This window comes from Oncorhynchus mykiss, chromosome 4 (assembly GCF_057628025.1).
Source record: "Oncorhynchus mykiss isolate SJ-2025 chromosome 4, ASM5762802v1, whole genome shotgun sequence".
NCBI classification, from domain to species: Eukaryota; Metazoa; Chordata; class Actinopteri; order Salmoniformes; family Salmonidae; genus Oncorhynchus; species Oncorhynchus mykiss.
Window position 1 is genome coordinate 57,659,517 of NC_143025.1, and position 21,556 is coordinate 57,681,072.

Below are 21,556 nucleotides of genomic sequence, written 5' to 3' on the forward strand. Positions count from 1 at the left end.
ATTGGGTATATGTTGTGTAATTTGTTAGATATTACTTGTTAGATGCACTGTCAGAGCTAGAAGCACAAGCATTTTGCTACACCCCCAATAACATCTGCTAATCACGTGTATGTGACCAATACAATTTGATTTGAACAGAATAGAATAATGCCTGGTGCCACAAATCTAATAATATATTGACTAGGTCTATATTTTCCAGTGTCAATCAAAAATATCATGACTTTTGTGAACTATATTTGTATAGTATTTTCATCTTTAAGATTGTAACAACAAACGTCTTCTGTCAGTCTAGTGGACATCAAGAGACAGACAGCCCTCTTGGATGTTTTTACATATGGCTAATTGGCTTGAATAATTTTCTGCTGCTTAGCTTGTCGTTGTGAAACAACATTGGGCAGCCAGACCGAGTTCTCTGTCTGTACACGGTCCCAGAGCAATGCTGAATATGAATATCACTCTGCACTATAAATCAATGTTAGGAGAGCAGTGTGATAGAAATTGTTAGCAGTTGACCTCACATAGCAAAGGCTACATTAGAACGTGATGATACCCCACAACAGAACAACTCATTGATTTACTGCCTGCATTGTCAGGGAGGTTGTTTGTAGTTTGTACTATAAAATTATCCTTCCCATTCAATGGACTGGGTGTAAGGTTAGGTGGGCCAGCAAGGCTAGATGAAAGGCAGCCATGAAATCTGCAGAGCGTTTTAATTACTGTGTGGTTGAAACTCGATACAGAGACATCACACTTCACCCGTGGATATCAATAGCCTTTTACCTGGGTCGTATTCATTACTGCACACTGTGGCAAAATGCTTTTCAATAAAGAACAAAAACAAACGTTTCTTATTTTACAAGTTCAGGTATTCATTCCCTGTTTCAGATCATTTTTTTCTGTTTGGTGCCTAATGAACATGGCCCTGAACTTGTCAGTGTTCATGATCTCATCATTGCCATCATATCACCAAGCATCTTGCCTGTTGTGATGCTCTCTGTGAACAACAGGGGTCCACATAGAGAGGCTAGTTTGCAGCAACAATTTCTAATTCCAATTATGTTTGTGCATGTACTAGTCCCAAAAAGGTCACTGACACTAGGGCTGTTTCCATGGCGCCCTGTCATGCACACAGGGGAGGCTAACAGGAATTGAGTTCCAGCAAACACGGTATCCATCCTCAGCGGAGTCATGTGATCAAAAAAAACCTCTGCAGAGTCCCGCTAGGGGTTATTGCGGTGACAGGCGTGTTCGAATTACCCCTGTGTCACTCGCCTCTCTTGTCACAAGTTGCTGACCCATGCACGTCAGGAGGACACGGCAGGGCTCGGGGTGTGGTGAGAAACAGTCAGTCTGTCACCACAAAGGTAATTTCCTACAGAACAGCTATTGTGGAACCAGTTTCCCTCTGTCTGTAAGCCAGCCAGGAGTGGTGGGGTGCTGAGTGTGAAGTTGACAACCAAAACAACAGAGACCATTGGAGGGCGCTAGGGGCCCTTGGGAGGCCACACTAGGTGTCACCCATCCTTCTGAGGACCAGCAGCTGGGAGGGAGAGACACAGGGGATGCCACCTTGCAGTTCCCCTGAGACTCGAGACGGGTCTCTAGGTCTTGTGTGTGTACAGTGGGGTCGGAAATGATTGCATTCTCATTTAGACGTCAAACCCACCACTGGTGTGTGTGGTCAAAGAGCTCTATTTTTTTTTTTTTATCTGACCAAAGCACCGGCTCCAATCCAAGTGACAATGCTGTTTAGCAAACTCCTGGCGTTAACATTTGTTGGATGACATGAAAATAGAGCTCTTGAGCCACACACATCTGTGGTGGGTTTGGCATTGAAATGTACTGTAAAACATGGTGGGGATCTTTGATGTTTTGGGGCTATTTTGCTTCCCCTGGTTCTGGGGCCCTTACCCAGTACCAGGACATTTTAGCCCAAAACCTGGTTGCCTCTGCCTCTGAAACCTTGGCTGCAAGCGGATCTTCCAGCAAGACAATAGCCCCAAGCGCACATCAAAATCCACAAAGAAATTGTTAATTTGCCACAATTAACCATTTTGCAATGGTCATCCCAGTCTCCGGACTAAAACCCATTGAAAACCTGTGGTTTGAATTGAAGTGGGCAGTCCATAAGCGCAGACAAAGGATATCAAGGATCTTTAAGGAATCTTCTGTATGGAGGAATGGTTTAAGATCCCTCCCAATGTGTTCTCCAAATCATAAAAACTTTTAGAAAAAGGCTCAGTGCCGTTATCTTGGCACGGTAAGGTATTGAAAACAGGAGTGTCAATCATTTTGACCCCTACATTTCTTAGAAAAAATATCTTACTTGTTAAACAAAATCTCTCTCTGAGCAATTGTAATAGTATAAAATAATTTCCCTTTTTTTTTTTAGCATACAATATAGCTCAGTAAATTATTTATTTATTTTATAGTCTTTTTTTGTTCATCTTGTGTGTGGGTAAATTTGTGTGTATCTGCCTGTCTGAATGTGTATCTGCACGTGTGTGTGACTGTATGTGTGTAAATGTGTATGTGTATCTGCTTGTGTATGTGTGTGTACAGCACACGTGCCTCATGGAAGAGTTGGTGGTTCTCTGGTGTCAGCGGGCGTCACACACAGGAGTAATTTAAGTGAGGATGGCAGATTAGCGACGGTTGGGGGAGCCGGTGACTACAGTATTCATATGCCTGCTTCCCCTCATGGTTATTTCTGTCCCCCTCGCAGGTCACCCTGGCCTTCCCCCGCCACAGAAGCAGTTTTAGTGTTTGCGGACTCAAGGGGAGATGCCACGAACCACAACATTCATCAACCAGACCAGAGCAGCTGAGAAATGGAACCCCGAGGAGCTATAAGGGTGCAATTGCAGCCCCCAATTCAAGGCGTTTCTGAATGTGGGCATTCCTGCATATGTAGGAACCAATAACCCCCACAGAAGGAGCGGGGGCGACAATGGTAGTTAGCTAAACGTATACCGGTACACGGTGTCCTTCGCCCCCACCTGTTGGGCACTGCTTTCCTGTAGTTCTGTTAACGACGGTGAGGATTGGTGTTTGGCAGGCAGGAACGAAGGACACTGTTTACTAGCTTAGCCAGCTAGTCCTAAGGAGGACTCCGGTACACAGCAGGTGGGGGTGACACCGTGTGCTAGCTAACTAGTAAGCTAGTTAGCAGATGCTGTCGCGAACTATCAAGCTAGCTAGAACACGGTGTCGCCCTATCCTCCCGTCTGCTGTGCTAGTGGGAGGCAGAGACGACTGGAAGACAGTGGCCTTTATTTACCTTTTGACCCACATTCAAAAGTGTCACACAAGCATGAAGATGTTATTCACATCAGGTACGGGGTAAAGTTTCCCCTATAGGTACAGATCTAGGATTTCCTTACCCTAAATCTAACCTTCACCATTAGTGGGGGGGAATGCAAAACTGACCCAAGATCATCTCCTCGCCTCCCTTCCACCATCACTCCAGCTGCTATTGGATGACATGCCAGGCTGCCCACTCTCTCGTTCCCCGCTTCAAATCAAATCAAATTTGTCAATGCGCCGAATACAGGTGTAGACCTTACAGTGAAATGATTACGTACAAGCCCTAAACCAAAAATACAGTTTTAAGAAAATACAACAAAAAAAAACAATTAAAAAAAGTAAGAGAAGAAAACAAATAATTAAAGAGCAGCAGTAAATAACAATAGTGGTGCTATATACAGGGGTACCGGTTCAGAGTCAATGGTGTCGAGGTAATTATGTACATGCAGGTCGGGTTATTAAAATGGCCATGCATAGATGATAACAGAGAGTACCAGCAGCGTGGGGGTGGGGTGGGGGGGGGGGGGGGGGGGGCAAATAGTCTGGGTAGCCATTTTTTGGTCCTTCCTCTGACACTGCCTGGTATAGAGGTCCTGGATGGCAGGAAGTTTGGCCCGGTGATGTACTGGGACGTACACACTACCCTCTGTAGTGCCTTGCAGTTGGAGGCAGAGCAGTTGCCATACCAGGCAGTGATGCAACCCGTCAGGATGCTCTCAATAGTGCAGCTGTAAAACCTTTTGAGGAGCTGAGGACCCATGCCTAATCTTTTCAGTCTCCTGAGGGGGAATAGGTTTCGTCGTGCCCTCTTCACAACTGTCTTTGTGTGCTTAGACCATGTTAGTTTGTTGGTGATGTGGACACCAAGGAACTTGACGCTCTCAGCCTGCACCACTACAGCCCCGTCGACGAGAATTGGGACGTGCCCTGTCCTCCTTTTCGTGTAGTCCACAACCATCTCCTTTGTCTTGATGACGTTGAGGGAGAGGTTGTTGTCCTTGCACCATACGGTCAGGTCTCTGACCCAATAGGTTGTCTCATCGTTGTCGGTGATCACTGTTGTGTCATCAGCAAACTTAATGATGGTGTTGGAGTTGTGCCTGGCCGTGCAGTCATGAGTGAACAAGGAGTACAGGAGAAGACTGAGCACGCACCCCTGAGGGGCCCCCGTGTTGAGGATCAGCGTGGCGGATGTGTTGTTACCTACCCTTAACAGCTGGGGCGGGCCTACTGTTTTATCTGTATTATTACACCTCTACTGTGGGGCTCTATGGGCCTACTGTTTTATCTGTATTATTACACCTCTACTGTGGGGCTCTATAGGCCTACTGTTTTATCTGTATTATTACACCTCTACTGTGGGGCTCTATAGGCCTACTGTTTTATCTGTATTATTACACCTCTACTGTGGGGCTCTATGGGCCTACTGTTTTATCTGTATTATTACACCTCTACTGTGGGGCTCTATGGGCCTACTGTTTTATCTGTATTATTACACCTCTACTGTGGGGCTCTATGGGCCTACTGTTTTATCTGTATTATTACACCTCCACTGTGGGGCTCTATAGGTCTACTGTTTTATCTGTATTATTACACCTCCACTGTGGGGCTCTATGGGCCTACTCTTTTATCTGTATTATTACACCTCCACTGTGGGGCTCTATGGGCCTACTGTTTTATCTGTATTATTACACCTCCACTGTGGGGCTCTATGGGCCTACTGTTTTATCTGTATTATTACACCTCCACTGTGGGGCTCTATGGGCCTACTGTTTTATCTGTATTATTACACCTCCACTGTGGGGCTCTATGGGCCTACTGTTTTATCTGTATTATTACACCTCTACTGTGGGGCTCTATGGGCCTACTGTTTTATCTGTATTATTACACCTCCACTGTGGGGCTCTATGGGCCTACTGTTTTATCTGTATTATTACACCTCTACTGCGGGGCTCTATAGGCCTACTGCTTTATCTGTATTATTACACCTCCACTGTGGGGCTCTATAGGCCTACTGTTTTATCTGTATTATCCTGAAGAGCAGGGGTCTGTTCAGAAGGGTATAATGTTACAAAATGTTCAGATAGAAATGTATTTTGTAGAACAGGTATGATATTCTGCCTTGCAGAATTGGAGATTGTGTCAGCTCTATTCATGACATTTTATCTGCAATGTCCTGTAACGTTTCACCTCACTGGTTACACCCCAGGAGGAAACATGATGACATTGATTAACTTCCTCAAACATGTGCTGTGTTCAGTCTGGCACACTGTAGCAAAATATTTTTGGAACAGAAAAGGAACATCTATGATCTTATTGGATGAGTTTAAGTAGTACCTCCCACCTCGCTTCGAAGCGTCTTCTTCCTGCTGAACACGACCTCCGTTTCACAGCTGAAAGAGAATCTGTAATGTAAACCATTGGCTCTCGGTGGCCAAATGAAAGAAGCCACTGTTAAACAACAGCCACAGGCCAAAGCAAACACAGGCTTTAGTTACTGTACCTGGAGACCGCTCTGCAGCGGTGTCACATTCAGTGCCCGAGTCAATAGAGAATGAGGAAGTTAGCATGACAACAAACCTGGCAGAAGCAATCACATCACCATCAATCACAATTCAATACTTATTTATTGTGCTGTTTTTAGGTGTGGAAAACAGGGGCTTGCTTACCCATGCATTTAAAATACAAGATTTGAATGGTGTTTGATTGACAAATGTTGTAATGCTGCGCTATTAATAGGATTTTTTCCCTTATTTTCAAATTAGGGGGTGGGCCTTCATGAAAACATTTCTCATGTTTCATTATGTACTGTACTATGAGTTCAGATCACACATTCTATGACAGTGACATACTTTAATTCACCGTCTACATTTCCAATATATCAGAGAGAGAATGTCTCCAATTAAAATGTATGGACGTTTGAACATAAACTCAAATTAGGAGTTTAAGTGTGTCATCTTAAAAGTGAAGGGAAGTGCACAGACACCTTTTGAAGCGTGTCACACACATCAATAACCAACAGTTGTGTAGCACATCAAACACTAAGTACACGAGGCAGAGGAAAAACCAGACAAGCTTTCAGGATCTTCATGACCATCAGTTTATTCCAGCACAAGTTCTTTGTGTGGTAAAATGGCTGTGTAGCTAGGAAGAAAGGGAGGAGTACAAAATGGAAAATGACAGTTTCTAGTATTGTTTGTTAAAATTCCTAACATAGTATTTTTTTCTTCTTCCTAAAACCATATCTAGGAAAATAATCTTATTTCCCCCTGCCTTTCTTTGGAGATACACTACATTTTTCTGTCACTCTCTCACATTGAAGGGCAATCTCACGGGACCGGCATGAAGATGACACCTACAAATTGAAGGCCCATCTCCAAATGGACTCTCTCCCGAACCAGCCAGCCCTCTGCATTTCATACACAGCCTCTGTTACTGTACAGTATTTCCACGCTTTCGGAGGTGACGACTACAGTCCATTCCGTTTGAATTACTTAAACATCATGATTTTGGCTGTTCCAACCAATTTGTAAATTCTTCTGTGTGGCTTTTGCTCCATTAAAAACCATGGTAATAATAACAATTATGGGACAGAACTGCTGCATCATTGCTGGGCCGTGACTGAATTCCCCTACAACGTGAAGAGTGATTTGGAATTCTTTATTTTTATGTTTCAAATAAAACATTTGATGCCCTACCACTAGACACTATCTTGGTACCACCATAAGATTTACAAAGGCTCGATGGAGATCAGTAAGATGGCAATATCTCCACCAAGCCCAATAATAGTCTAGATAGGAGATTTGCAATACTGCATACACCAATCAAGTCCCTTTAAGATCTACACGTTGGAATCAGCCTAGGTTGAAGATGACAAAAGATTAAGACAACGGGATTCTAATATCCCATAACTCTTTGCAAAAATGGGACCAGCGTTGCTAGTTAGCAACGGTGCTAGTAGTTAACAATGGGGCTGGTCCAATTCATTTGTTTATTTTCAAACACTGCGTAGAATTATTATGTTGTCTTAACCTATATTTTTTGGACCTAGGAATCCATCAGTGTCTTTAGGTGGAGGGGCTATGATTTGGTTCAAACCTGGGCCTCTGTCCCTGTTCTAATACTTCAGAAAGGCATCCTTCCTTCCTTGTTTTGCTGAGGTAAGCACATTTCGATAAGAGATTGGATAGGTGTAGACGAGGTAACCACCCTGTTTCTTACACTAATCCAACCAGTTCAGATCTGCGATTTCTTCAAGGTAGGAAGGAAAGGATGCATTGCTAACGTATCCCAACAGGGCCATATGTGTATCACTGAGCATTGTGACAGTGCAGGAGCTGAGAGCCTGGCCGAGCTCTCCGGGTTCATGAAGCACACATAAAATAACATCCATGTCAGAGGTCAAACCAAAGGTCAAGGAACAGGGAAGTAACACAGAAGTGACAGGTCGAAACTATTTTTATCATTTTTTTGTTGTTTTTTAAACATTCATGATATTTCAAAACTAAAAACAAATAAGAAATAGTCGGACCAAGAGAGAGAGATAACATCGGTTGCAGTCACTCACAACAATGAATTTCTTCCTCAGCTTCGTTATTTACAAGATTAAATATACTCATGGCATAAGGACAAAAGTTCAAGTAATTTAAAAATGAAATAATAACTGACCACTAAGAGTGATTTGCCGCCACAACTCGGATATCGCAGATCAGTGCGACATCATTATAATTATATATATATATTAAAAAGAGGGGAGGAAAAAGTCAACCACACACACTCACTTAGGCAGGTTACGCTGTAAATTTACAGTAATGACACCTACGAGTTTGTAAGCCAAAATTTAAATTTTAGAATGCCGAGCATTAGGGTAGCTCCGCCTATAAAAAGTATATTTTTCTTATGTCATTCCCCACCCCATGACACTAAGCATATGGCTTAAATATTTGTAAAACTATGGAGTCCAATGGGGAGAAATTCAGCTTTGTCCGCCTTTTTCAGTTTGGCTCACTGAGACAGTCCTATATGGGCAGAGATCCACTCTGCTCTGTGTAGCTGCACCATATCTGTGTGTGTGTGTGTGTGTGTACTAGTGAGGGCAGGGGATGTTGAGAATCTGCATCATCACGGGTGTTAAGGGAGTTATTTTTCAGGGAAGGGGGGTCGGATCAGAGTGCTGTCCCAATGTGCCATCAGTGTTTCGTCATCAGCATTTGGGCACTGCCCCCCCCCCCCACCGGGTTCCGGAACCACCCCACGTTGTGGAAACAGTCTTAACAAGAGCCTGACATCGTTGCCAGCTTCCCTTTAGGCCCAGACAGGGGGCCGCCAGTGTAAACAAGAAGATTCCCCTTCAGTCAGTCAGCTCAGAATACAGTCTTGGACAGACACATAGTAAAGTAAAGTCTCGAAGACGACAAGGTAGGTGGTCTACGACAACACCAACGACGATAACAAATGCAATGGTCGTTGTTAGGGGGAGAGGGGGTGGTTAGAGGGCGGGGCAAATGAAAATCAACTAAATAAAAAACAAACAGCTACCGTTCAGGAATATTTCCTGGAGTGGGTGGTGGGGTAGGGGGCAGTATGGATCCTTTTAGTGCAATGAAGGCCATAAGAGAGGGGTCAGAAGTGGTAGTCTCTGATCGGGTACATACAACAGCCCCCTCTCTCTGTAATGTGGGCCCAACCATCTAATCAACAGTCCTGGAGAGAAGTCCAAAAAGAGGGGGGGGGGTATGAGGGCAGACAATGCACAAACACACACTGTAAAACTACACCTAAAGACCAGGGAGAGAGTCCACTTGAGAACAATTTCAGTTGTAGTCCTGAGCCTCATTCTTGATCTGAGAGTAAAACTGGGCGTGTGGGTCTGGGCGTGTGGGTGAGTTCAGTTGAAGTGTACGAGGACGTGTGTAAACAGAAAAAGTGTGTGAGAGAAATGAGAGACCATCACCTAGATTGGCGCAGGTGTGTATCCAATAAGTTAGTGCGTAAACACGATTCATGTTCAAAATTAGGGGCTTCAGTCAATCATGTGTGTGTTTGTCCATCCGTCCGTCCGTCCGTGTGTGTAGGTATTCATGTATCCAGGAGGGGAAAAAAGACTCCAACATAATCTTTTTTTGTTTCCAGTCCCTCCTGCTTTTTGCAAAATGTACATTCAATCCATCGTAGGGAGGAAGGATGGTACTGGGGAGGGTGCGCTATCGGCTGATCCAGGAACAGTGCCAACAGGATCCGGTTCACTTTAAAGAACCTCCTTAAAACCGCCATCCTCCTCAGTGCACTCAGAACAAACGGCAGTAGAAGTACTGCAGGACGCTGTACCACAGGTAGCCCGAGGCGAAGGCCAGGAATTGGATGAAGCAGAGCTGCACAGGGTCGAGGGTCATCGCCCGGGAGACAGCCTCCTTCTGGCCTTTCGGCGGAGGGAAGGCTCCTGTTATGGGGGGCACAGGAAACACTATGGTCAGCTTCACTGTGATCACACCTCAATGTGGACAATCACGATTTTATGAAGAGACAATAGTGATAGGCAGAATGAGAGGGCAGAAAGAGAGAGAAATAGGTAGGTAAGAAAGAGAGAATTAAAAGAGAGGCCAGAGAGCAAGAGAGAGAGTGATAGTGGCCAGAGAGAGATAATTCAGAGTGAAAAAGGCCAGAGAGAAACAGAGCTGAGAGAGAGAGTGATAGACAGAGGATTGAGAGAGAGAGTGATAGATAGAGGCCAGAGAGAGAGTGATAGATAGAGGTCGGAGAGAGAGAGAGAGAGAGAATTCAGACAGAGTGATAAAGGCCAGAGAGAAACAGAGCTGCGAGAGAGAGTGATAGATAGAGGCCAGAGAGAGAGAGAGAATTTGGCCAGAGTGATAAAGGCCAGAGAGAGAGAAACAGAGCTGAGAGAGAGAGTGATAGATAGAGGCCAGAGAGAGAGAATTCAGACAGAGTGATAAAGGCCAGAGAGAAACAGAGCTGAGAGAGAGAGAGATAATTCAGACAGAGTGATAAAGGCCAGAGAGAAACAGAGCTGAGAGAGAGTGATAGATAGAGGCCAGAGAGAGAGGGATAGATTATATTGCAAATATCCACAATAAGAATTGGCAATATGTACATTGTTACGTCATGCCCATAAAGCGAATTGAATTGAATAGAGGCCAGAGAGAGTGAGTGAAAGAAGCAGTGCAGTGAACACAGACCTGTTTCGTAGAAATGGGCCAGTAGATCCTCCTTTTCCACAAACCTCTGATACAGCCAGTCTGTCAGGGGTTTGGTCTCCACCGGAACCTCCTTTATGGGGTACACTCTAAGAGAGAGGAGGAGAGTTTTATTTTATTTAATATGTTCCTGTATGTATGCCGTTACACTTTCCATGTCCATTAAGTACTTGAGAGATGGAGAGTGAGAAGGAGCGAGAGAGAAAAAAGAGAGAGGGAGAGAGAAAAAAAGAGAGAGGGAAAGAGAAAAGAGATATCAGTATTATTGAAGTTCTTCTCAGTGAAGGCTGGCTGGATTGAGCGGTATCTGAAGCAGTTGTCCACAATGAGGGTGTCTCCTCCTCACTCCCTGAGCAGTATATCACAATGTAGTGTGTGTGTGTGTGTGGTGAGGTGTGAACTGCAATCCAAGTTGATTCATGTGTGCGTTAGAGTGTGTGTGGGTCTGTCTCTCTTTGTGTGTATGCACACAGTGTAAAAAAAACATGAACACCTACTCTGTCCATGACATAGAACCAGGTGAACGCTATGATCCCTTACTGATGTCACTTGTTAAATCCACTTCAATCATTATAGATGAAGGGATGGATTTTTAAGCCTTGAGACAATTGAGATGTATTGTGTATGTGTGCCAGTGTGTGTGTGTGTGTGTGGGTGCGCGCGCATGTCCATCTCTGTGTGTGTGTGTGTGAGCAGCACGAGCCTCAGCTCTTTCAGGAGACTTCATTAGCAGGCAGGACAGTCATGGTGACAGGGGAGACAGTTGTGCTGATAGGGAAGCCAGCCTGACGGGATCCATCCCTGCCCTGCTCCTGACTCCACAGGACTACAGACACAGAAACAGCAGGCCCAGCAAACAGAGAAACACTACAGTATATAGGCTACCTTACCTAGCCTGGTCCCAGATCTATTTGTGTGGTCTTGCCAACTACAAAAACAGCAGGCTCAGCAAACAGCAATGCAGCAACGAAAAGAAAAAAAAGGCCCATAAGCTACCTCACCTAGCCTGGTCCCAGATCTTGTTTGTGCAGTATTACCAACTTGGTAGAGAGTTGAATGCTGCAATGGAAAACAGGTCTATATAGGCTAAGGCTACCTCAGCTATCCTGGTCGGTCCCAGATCTTGTTTGTGAGGTCTTGACAACTTGGCAACATAGCACAAACAGATCAGCGACCAGGTAATAATAAGTAACCCCAAAACAGCTGCCTGCTGGTGGGAGTGCTGTTCCATTGTTGCATTAGTCAGTTCCAATTTCGCAGGCCCTGTGTGAAAACTGCCTGTACCACCAAGGCACGAGTGTGTATATGAGAGGACTGGATAGGTAGAAGCAATATGGTAGTAGCTTGACCCTGCTCTCGGATAGGCTGTGGTTCAGCCATATTGCTTATACCAAATCCAATCCTGTCAGAGCCAAGGCTACAGTCCTGCTGAACAAGAGAAGGCTAACGCAGAAAGTCAACAAACAAGCATACAGACTATAACCAAATACATCACATTTTGTGAAAAATACAGAAACTCCAACTCATCTCCCATGACAAAATCCTTGAATAGAAAAGCTACACAACTCATTGACTACAATGCTAACATCTACAGTACTGGACAGGATGACAATGAATCAGCAAGGATATAGCTCTGGTCCAGATCATATAGTGCACGTTCCACCACAATTCCAATAGTGGAGGAACACACACGAACACGCTGGACCAGAGCTAGGGTCAATGATACTATGTGCTGTTCCTGTTTTGGCCAGCAGGTGTCCCTAGTGGGCTGCTCTGTGTCCACACACCTACACACACACACACACACACAAAGATCCAACTGAGAATCACCTTCAGACAGAAAAGAGGTTACCCTTGTTTCCTCTGGGGGAGATTCATCATTTCCCACGCAATCTCATTCATTCACTCACTACCCCTGCCAGAGAGAGTGGGACACCAGAGCATTGTTCAGTAGGGAGAAAATGTTTGAGATGTTGGAGATGCTGCCTGAACTCGTCCAATAACAACCATACAGATTGTATTTTTTCTACACTGATCTACTGAAAATGATGTTGGAGAAAAGCAATGGGAGGGGTGGAGTGTAGTACATTGAGAGGTGATTGATTAAGATGCAGTTATGGAAATGCTACATTGTGTAGGCAGTGAGGCACATATTTCTACAGGTTAGAAATCCTGATGTTAGAGTTGTGTTTCAGGGCCTGTTACACACAACAGCGTCAACTCTTTCAGGATCTCTCGGTGTGTTTGTGTGATTTTCAGGGCCTGTTCTAGACAAACACAGCGTAACTCTTTCAGGATCTCTCGGTGTGTGTGTTTGTGATTTTCAGGGCCTGTTCTAGACACAAACACAGCGTCAACTCTTTCAGGATCTCTCGGTGTGTGTGTGTGTGTGATTTTCAGGGCCTGTTCTAGACACAAACACAGCGTCAACTCTTTCAGGATCTCTCGGTGTGTGTGTGTTTGGGATGTTCAGGGCCTGTTCTAGACACAAACACAGCGTCAACTCTTTCAGGATCTCTCGGTGTGTGTGTGTGATTTTCAGGGCCTATTCTAGACACAAACACAGCGTCAACTCTGTCAGGATCTCTCGGTGTGTGTGTGTGTGATTTTCAGGGCCTGTTCTAGACACAAACACAGCGTCAACTCTTTCAGGATCTCTCGGTGTGTGTGCGTGTATGTTTTTCGGGCCTGTTCTAGGCACAAACACAGCGTCAACTCTTTCAGGATCTCTCGGTGTGTGTGCGTGTATGTTTTTCGGGCCTGTTCTAGACACAAACACAGCGTCAACTCTTTCAGGATCTCTCGTGTGTGTGCGTGTATGTTTTTCGGGCCATGTCTCAGACACAAATAGTATGTGCGGTGACTTGGGGATGTGGAATGTGCATGGCTGATCTTCCCAGTCCAATCGAGGTGAACAGACTGAGGAAAAAGCCCAATAACACATCACAACATATATCTAGTGTAACCCACCACTACCGCTTCAGCTTGATAAACAAATCAGGAAGAGGGTAACTTGGCCTGTACATGCTTAGGTCACAGGGGCTGGAACCAAAAGCGTACACTTTCCCCTCTTCACTCATACAAAACTACATTTCACAAGTTTACAACAGAGATTCTGGACCAAAGTTCTGTCATTGCAACTACCCTAAGACCAAGAGCATCTTCCCACAGTACGAGGGTCTGAGTAGTCGCAGACGTATGTGTGTATACCACCGGCCAATACCATTATCTGTCAGAGCTGAGCAGTGTGTTGTGTTTGACTGTGTGTGTGTGTGTGTGTGTGTGTGTACACACACTGTACTGACAGAAACATGGCATGTAATTGCGCCGTTTTGAGACAGCGTGCCCTACAGAACACAACCCGGCTCCAGAACACTAAAGGGTGGACGAGAAAACATACACTGAAAATGAAACTGGGGTTCTCCAAATACTTCCTCTGCTTTTGAATTGATCTACAGCTAGTCAAAAGTGGATCACGAAACAGAAGCTGTCTAATCCCAACTATAGTGTGAGGACCAAACGGCACCAAGAGCTGGTCAAAACTAGTGCACTATAGGAGTTGTTTTATTTCGGTATACATGGCACCTAAAAACTGAATTGCGTAGACATCAAGAAAACAAAGTGAGTGTACATAACATGCTATTCCTCCAGCACTACCATTTGGCAGCACCCACTTGGGTGGAATATAGTGATATAGGGAACAGGGTGGCCAATTGGGATGCAACCATAGGCTACGTGAGAGCCAGCCATGGTCGCACACACGCCTGTTTCAGTGTAGCATGCCTAAGTAACCTATTACTGAGGCCCTCTCCGGTCCCGGTGTATGACGATAGCCCAGTAATCATAGAGCCTAGAGAGGGGAAAGAGAAGCTAGCTGGCTCTGGCCACTGAATGGGCGTTTAGGCCTCGGTAAACGGAGCTACAAACCTGCCCTTTCCTCTGGCAACGATAACCATGTAGGGTGATCCTTCTCTGGCGGTGTGGTGGATCCCTACTTGACTGCAGTAAGTGGAGCCTCTGGGTGGAGTATTATCTGCTGTTTAGAGGGGGGCTAGCTGGGGCAGATTTTCCTGTGAAAGAAATCCCAAAATGTAACTCCTCTCCTGTGCTCGAACACTGTTTGTTGTGCAGCGGGGTGTAACGCAGCGTGTACTCCAGTGCTGAAGGGATGTGTTGGCGCTCCACTGACAGGCAGGCAGTGTGTTGGAGTAGGGCCATGGTGGCAGTGGCGCGCCCCTCCTCTCTCCACCCTAACCCACTTGGCAGCAGCCCACGAGTTAAAGAAACATCCTGCCATGGCGCGTGTGTGAGCACACGCGAGTGTGTGTATCTTCGAGTTTGCGTGTGAGGGTTTGTGTAGGAATTTGTATCCGTAGGCGTGCATCTGAGTATGCGTCTGATTACAGTGCATTCGGAAAGTACTCAGACCCTTTGACTTTTTCCACATTTTGTACGTTACAGCCTTATTCCAAAATGGATTAAATCGGTTTTCCCCTTATCAATCTAGACAATACCACATAATGACGAAGCAAAAAAAAACTGAAATATCACATTTACATTATTATTCAGACCCTTTACTCAGTACTTTGTTGAAGCACCTTTGGCAGCGATTACAGCAGAGTTATCTTGGGTATGACACTACAAGCTTGGCACACCTGTATTCCCATTCTTCTCTGCAGATCCTCTCAAGCTCTGTCAGCTATTTTCAGGTCTCCCCAGAGATGTTCGATCGGGCTCAAGTCCGGCTGGGCCACTCAAGGACCCATAAGGCGGCGCACAATTGGCTCAGCATCGTCCGGGTTAGGGGAGGGTTTGGCCGGGGTAGGCCGTCATTGTGAATAAGAATTTGTTCCGGGCTCTGGCTCGTCCACTCAAGGACAATTATAAACTTGTCCTGAAGCCACTACTGTGTTGTCTTGGCTGTGTGCTTAGAGTCGTTGTCCTGTTGGAAGGTGAACCTTCGTTCTAGTCTGAGGTCCTGAGTGCTCCGGCGCAGGTTTACCATCAAGGATCCTTCTTGGTTTCATCATGGTCTTTAGGTGCCTTTTGGCAAACTCCAAGCGGGCATGTTCCTTTTACTGAGGAGAGGCTTCCGTCTGGCCACTCTACCATAAAGGCCTGATTGGTGGTGTGCTGCAGAGATGGTTGTCAGCTCTACGAAGAGTCTTGGTGGTTCCAAATGGCTTCCATTTAAGAATGATGAAGGCCACAGTGTTCTTGGAGACCTTCAATGTTGCAGACATTTTTTGGTACCCTTCCCCAGATCTGTGCATCGACACAATCCTGTCTTGGAGCTCTACGGACAATTCCTTTGACCTCATGGCTTTGTTTTTGCTGTGACATGCACTGGCAACTGTGGGACAGGTGTGCGCCTTTCCAAATCATGTCCAATCAATTGAATTTACCACAGGTGGACTCCAACAAAGTTGTAGAAACATCTCAAGAATGATCAATGGAAACAGGATGCAGCAGAGCTCAATTATGAGTCTCAAAGCAAAAGATCTAAATACTTATGTAAATAAGGTATCTGTTTTTTATTTTAAATACATTTGCACAAATTTCTAAAAACCTTTGTCATTATGGAGTATTGTGTGTAGGTTGCTGAGTATTTTTTATTTATTTAATCCATTTTAGAATAAGGCTGCAATGTAACAAAATGTGGAAAAAGTCAAGGGGTTAGAATACTTTCCGAATGCACTGTATGTGCGGGTGTGTGTGTGCGTGCAGACAGAGCTGGGAAGGGCTCAGATTCCTCCTGTTGATTACCTCTAACAGCCTTTCTCATCATCCTGCGACTAGCGCACGGACGACAGAGCCGAGATTAACCTTTGTTGCTCAGTTGGTAGAGCATGGTGCTTGCAACGCCAGAGTTCTGGGTTCGATTCCCACCGGGGACCAGTAAGAAAAAGTATAAAAATGTATGAACTCACTACTGTAAGTCGCTCTGGATAAGAACAGCAGCTAAAATGACAACAACGGAAAAAAGAAGAAGAGAAAACCCATACATTTTGCAACATAAAACTTACAAGCGTTTCTTGAATGGACAAGTTCAGAGAGTACCTCCTCATAGGCTGTAATTTGTACGCAGCCACAATGAGACCTCCAAGTCCCCTACAGTCGTGGCCAAATGTTTTGACAATGACACAATGTTTTGAGAATGTATCCACTATCTACTGCCACAGGTCCTGTGAGGAGGAAACTGTTCTAACCAAGAGTGGCCACTTTATAAGATCCAAAATGGCGACTGTGAGACCTGGTGGGACCTTGAAGTTACAGGATAATCAGAGAGGCATATATAAATCTAGGCTATATATACACACACACTGAACAAAAATCTAAACGCAACATACATGCAACAATTTCAAAGATTTTACTGAGTTACAGTTCATATAAGGAAATCAACTGAAATAAATGCATTAGGCCATAATCTATGGATTTCACATGACTGGGAATTACATAACTGGTCATAGAAGGTAGGGGCGTGAACCCGAAAACTAGTCAGTATCTGGTGTGACCACCATTTGCCTCATGCAGCGAGAGACATCTCCACACAGAGTTGATCAGACTGTTGATTGTGGCCTGTGGAATGTTGACCCACTCCTCCTCAATGGCTGTGCGAAGTTGCTGGATATTGGCGGGAACTGAAACAAGCTGTCGTACACGTCGAACCAGAGCATCCCAAACAGCTCAATGGGATGCTGGCCTTCTAGGCAGAGTTCCACTGTCCAGCGCCTGTTCTTTTTCCCATCTTAATCTTCTCTTTTTATTGGCTAGTCTGATATGTCTTTTTCTTTGCAACTCTGCCTATAAGGCCAGCATCGCGGAGTCGCATCTTCACTTTTTACGTTGAGACTGGTGTTTAGTGGGTACTATTTAATGAAGCTGTCAGTTGAGGACTTGAGGCATCTGTTTCACAAACTAGACACTAATGTACCTCTTGCTCAGTTGTGCACCGGGGCCTCCCACTCCTTCTATTCTGGTTAGAGCTAGTTTCCTCTGTTCTGTGAAGGGACTAGTACATGGGGCGGCAGGATAGCCTAGTGGTTAGAGCGTTGGAAGGTTGCAAGTTCAAACCCCCGAGCTGACAAGGTACAAATCTGTCGTTCTGCCCCTGAACAGGCAGTTAACCCACTGTTCCTAGGCCGTCATTGAAAATAAGAATTTGTTCTTAACTGACTTGCCTAGTTAAATAAAGGTTTAAAAAAAAAAAAACAGCGTTGTACGAGATCTTCAGTTTCTTGGTAATTTCTCGCATGGAATAGCCTTCATTTCTCAGAACAAGAATATACTGACGAGTTTCAGAAGAAAATGCTTTGTTTCTGGCCATTTTGAGCCTGTAATCGAAACCACAAATGCTGATGCTCCAGATACTCAACTAGTCTAAAGGAGGATAGTTTTATTGGTTCTTTAATTAGAACAACAGTTTTCAGTTGTGCTAACATAATTCCAAAAAGGTTTTCTAAATGATCAATTAGCCTTTTAAAATGATAAACTGTGATTAGCTAACACAACGTGCCATTGGAACACAGGAGTGATGGTTGCTGATTATGGGCCTCTGTACGCCTATGTAGATATTCCATCAAAAATCAGCTTTTTCCAGATACAATAGTCATTTACAACATTAACAATGTCTACACTCTATTTCTGATCAATTTGATGTTATTTTAAATGGACAAAAAAAATGTGCTTTCCTTTCAAAAACAAGGACATTTCTAAGTGATCCGAACTTTGAACGGTAGTGTACATACAGCAGGTATCCTGATCGGGTGTGTAAGTAAGTAAATCCACCAGCCTACAGGTGTGAACAATTCCAACTAATACAGAGGAACTTCCCTATTGCGCAAACAAAGCCAGTCAGAAAATACACAAGTATTTTTCGAATAGTCAGTGACAAACATTTAAAGATACTCCAACATCCTAGATTACTCAGTGTGAAAGTAATGACTGACACACACACACACACGGATATGTCTGCAGCCTCAGTCTCCTAATCTGCAGGTTAATCCTCTTGTTGACTAGGCACCTGCACCGGTGCACTACAGGACCTCCCTGTGCTTAGCTCAGCCACATCCCCAGCCAGAGTGTTTGTGTGTGTCTGACAATGTGTGTGCACGTCTTTCAGCCTCACAACAACCTGGGTCCCCGGTGAGGACCTCCGGGGCCGCTGACCCTGCAGGGGAGGTTGATTGTGGTCACGGCCCAGTGGAGAGTCCCCTAGCTGGGGTAGGCGGGAGCAGCGCCTGTCTCATTACTGGGCCTAATGAGTCTTTAGCCTTAATCTGAGCCTGGCCCAGCAGCAGCAGAGCGAGGGGCCTGGGGGACAGAGTGGGGGCTGTTGGAGGGCTGGAGGCGCCAGGGCTCACACAGATCACCCCCTGACGTCAGCCTTACGGCCCCCAGAGACCAGAGGGTGGAGAGAAGGGCCATTCAGCAGAGCCAGAGTCATCCAGGGCCAGGGAGGTCTGGACTGGCTGGAGCCCTGGGTCACGTTTATTTGGCACCAAATGGATTGAAACAGGGAGGGCCGACTGATACATATCCAATGAGAAATGCACATTTTTGCCATCTGTTGGAAAAGGGTTTGAAACACTTTGCTACAGTGTGCTTGAACGAACACAATCTTGGACGCAGTGGGCATTGGAACGGTAGAGGGCAAAGAGAGTTAGAACACGCTTGTGCGAGAGGGCATCCGGTCCGAGACCTGACTCTAGCCTTTAGAATGACGACATGGCAAATAAAAATATAGTAATCCCTTGATATAAATCACAGAGACCACTGTGATGCCATTGGAAAAGCACATGAATCAAAGCGGAAGTCATAAGAACAATGTACGATGAGCCACCTTACGAGTGGCCGTTTGACGAGCCTAGATATGAGAGAGTTGAGGAGAAGTACATGTCAATTGTGCACTCCTGCCTTATTAATGTGCGTGTGTGTATTTACTCATACATACATGCTCACACCTTTGACTGGACTCAAAGGAGGGGCAGCTAAGGGAACCTGAGGGGATCAACGCTGCCAGAGCAATGGACTGAACTTGGCTTGGTGTGTGTGAAAGAGAGCAAGAGTGTGTGCGCATGATCTCCTTAAAGAGATGTATAGAGGGGCAACAGACACAAATAGAAAATGCTTTTTTAGCAGCCGGTGCCAGCCTCGGCCTCAGCCTACCTGGGTGATAAATCCTCCTTCAGCCCTAGCGTCTTTTCTTAAGACCAAACGGCCTCAACAGTCTCCCATTCAGCGCTCTCTTTTTCCTGTTGAAGAGCGATTTCCCAAGTACAAATACAGTAAAGTCCACACACCAGGGGGACACATCCACCCCAATATTCAAATATGCTCAAAATGTCCCCCCCAATATATTGATATAAAAAATAAATAAAACAAAAATGTGCTATGCTACGACAGGCACCGCCGTACGAAATAATCATTAGCAAATGTAATCATAGCTAAACTTAACAAATTGCCATTATTATTACTACCGGTTCTAGTATTACGCTGTACTGCAGTTCTGCGTGTGGTTTGTTCCAAGTGGTGTTGCCGTACCCCAGCAGAAGCAGTTGCTCGACTGCTGTGGTTAGGTACAATCAATGTCAAACACTGTACTGTCTCTCTATTTCATTACTTTCAAATGTATTAAAAAGTGGAAAACTAGAATGTAATATGAATGTTAGGTAGGTAGCTAAGTTACCTGAAAAGTTCATTAGCCACACACTCACCCAGCGACCAACACAGGCATATTCAAATAACGTTAATGTCTTCATTATGTTATATTTGTCAGAAAGCCTGCGTGAGGTCTGAGTAAAGTGTCAATTATTATTATTTTACCTTAATATAACTACGCAAGTCAGTTAAGAACAAATTCTATTTTCAAATGACGGCCTAGTGGGTTATGTGCCTTGGACGGATTTTTACCTTGTCGGCTCGGGGATTCGATCATGCAACCTTTCGGTTACTAGTCCAACGCTCTAACCACTAGGCCACCTGCCAGCCCAATCATTTATGTTACGCTGCATGTGTAATTTATGTAGACAGTAGTAGCATTCATTTATTGCACATTTGTATAGTACACTGTATAGCTGTACTGTAAAGTATACTGTAAAGATGTACTGTATCGCTGTACTGTATAGTAGACTGTACAGCTGTACTGTACAGTAGACTGTATAGATGTACTGTATAGATGTACTGTATAAATGTACTGTATGATGTACTGTATAGTAGACAGTATAGCTGTACTGTACAGCTGTACTGTATAGTAGACCGTATAGTAGACTGTATATCTGTACTGTATAGATGTACTGTACAGCAGACTGTATAGTAGACTGTATAGCTGTATTGTATAGTAGACGGTATAGTATACTGTATGTACTGTATAGCTGTACTGTATAGCAGACTGTATAGATGTACTGTATAGCAATACTGCTTGGCTGAATAGTATAGTAGAATGTATAGATGTACTGTACAGTATAATGTATGATGTACTGTATAGCAGACTGTATAGCTGTACTGTATAGTATACCGTATAGCTGTACTGTATAGCTTGCACTGTATAGATGTACTGTATAGCAGACTGTATAGATGTACTGTATAGTATACTGTAAAGCTGTACTGTATAGTAGACTGTATATATGTACTGTATAGTAGTATTGTATAGCTGTACTGTATAGCAGACTGTATAGTATACTGTATGTACTGTATAGTAGACTGTATAGATGTACTGTATAGCTGTACTGCATAGCTGAATAGTATAGTAGAATGTATAGATGTACTGTACAGTAGACTGTATGATGTACTGTATAGTAGACTGCATAGTAGACAGTATAGCTGTACTGTATAGCTGTACTGTATAGTAGACCATATAGTAGACTGTATAGCTGTACTGTATAGATGTACTGCATAGCAGACTGTATAGATGTACTGTATAGCTGTACTGCTTGGCTGAATAGTATAGTAGAATGTATAGATGTACTGTACAGTAGATTGCATGATGCATGACTGTATAGCTGTACTGTATAGTAGACTGTATAGCTGTACTGTAT

The 21,556-nt window shown here is 44.5% G+C and overlaps 1 protein-coding gene across 2 annotated transcripts in view; it reads right to left on the minus strand.

Moving 5' to 3' along the window:
* Nucleotides 1-6,382: 6,382 nt before the first annotated feature.
* Nucleotides 6,383-21,556, minus strand: part of LOC110522024 (acyl-CoA:lysophosphatidylglycerol acyltransferase 1) — an 85,531-nt gene continuing 70,357 nt past the window's right edge. For both annotated transcript variants that reach the window (XM_036975552.2, XM_090232369.1), the window contains exons 7-8: nucleotides 10,503-10,609; nucleotides 6,383-9,745 (exon numbers count right to left, since the gene is read on the minus strand). In XM_036975552.2, coding sequence (XP_036831447.1) covers nucleotides 9,594-9,745; nucleotides 10,503-10,609 — 259 coding nt within the window. In that variant the 3' untranslated portion in view covers nucleotides 6,383-9,593. The remainder of the gene's footprint in view (nucleotides 9,746-10,502; nucleotides 10,610-21,556) is intronic.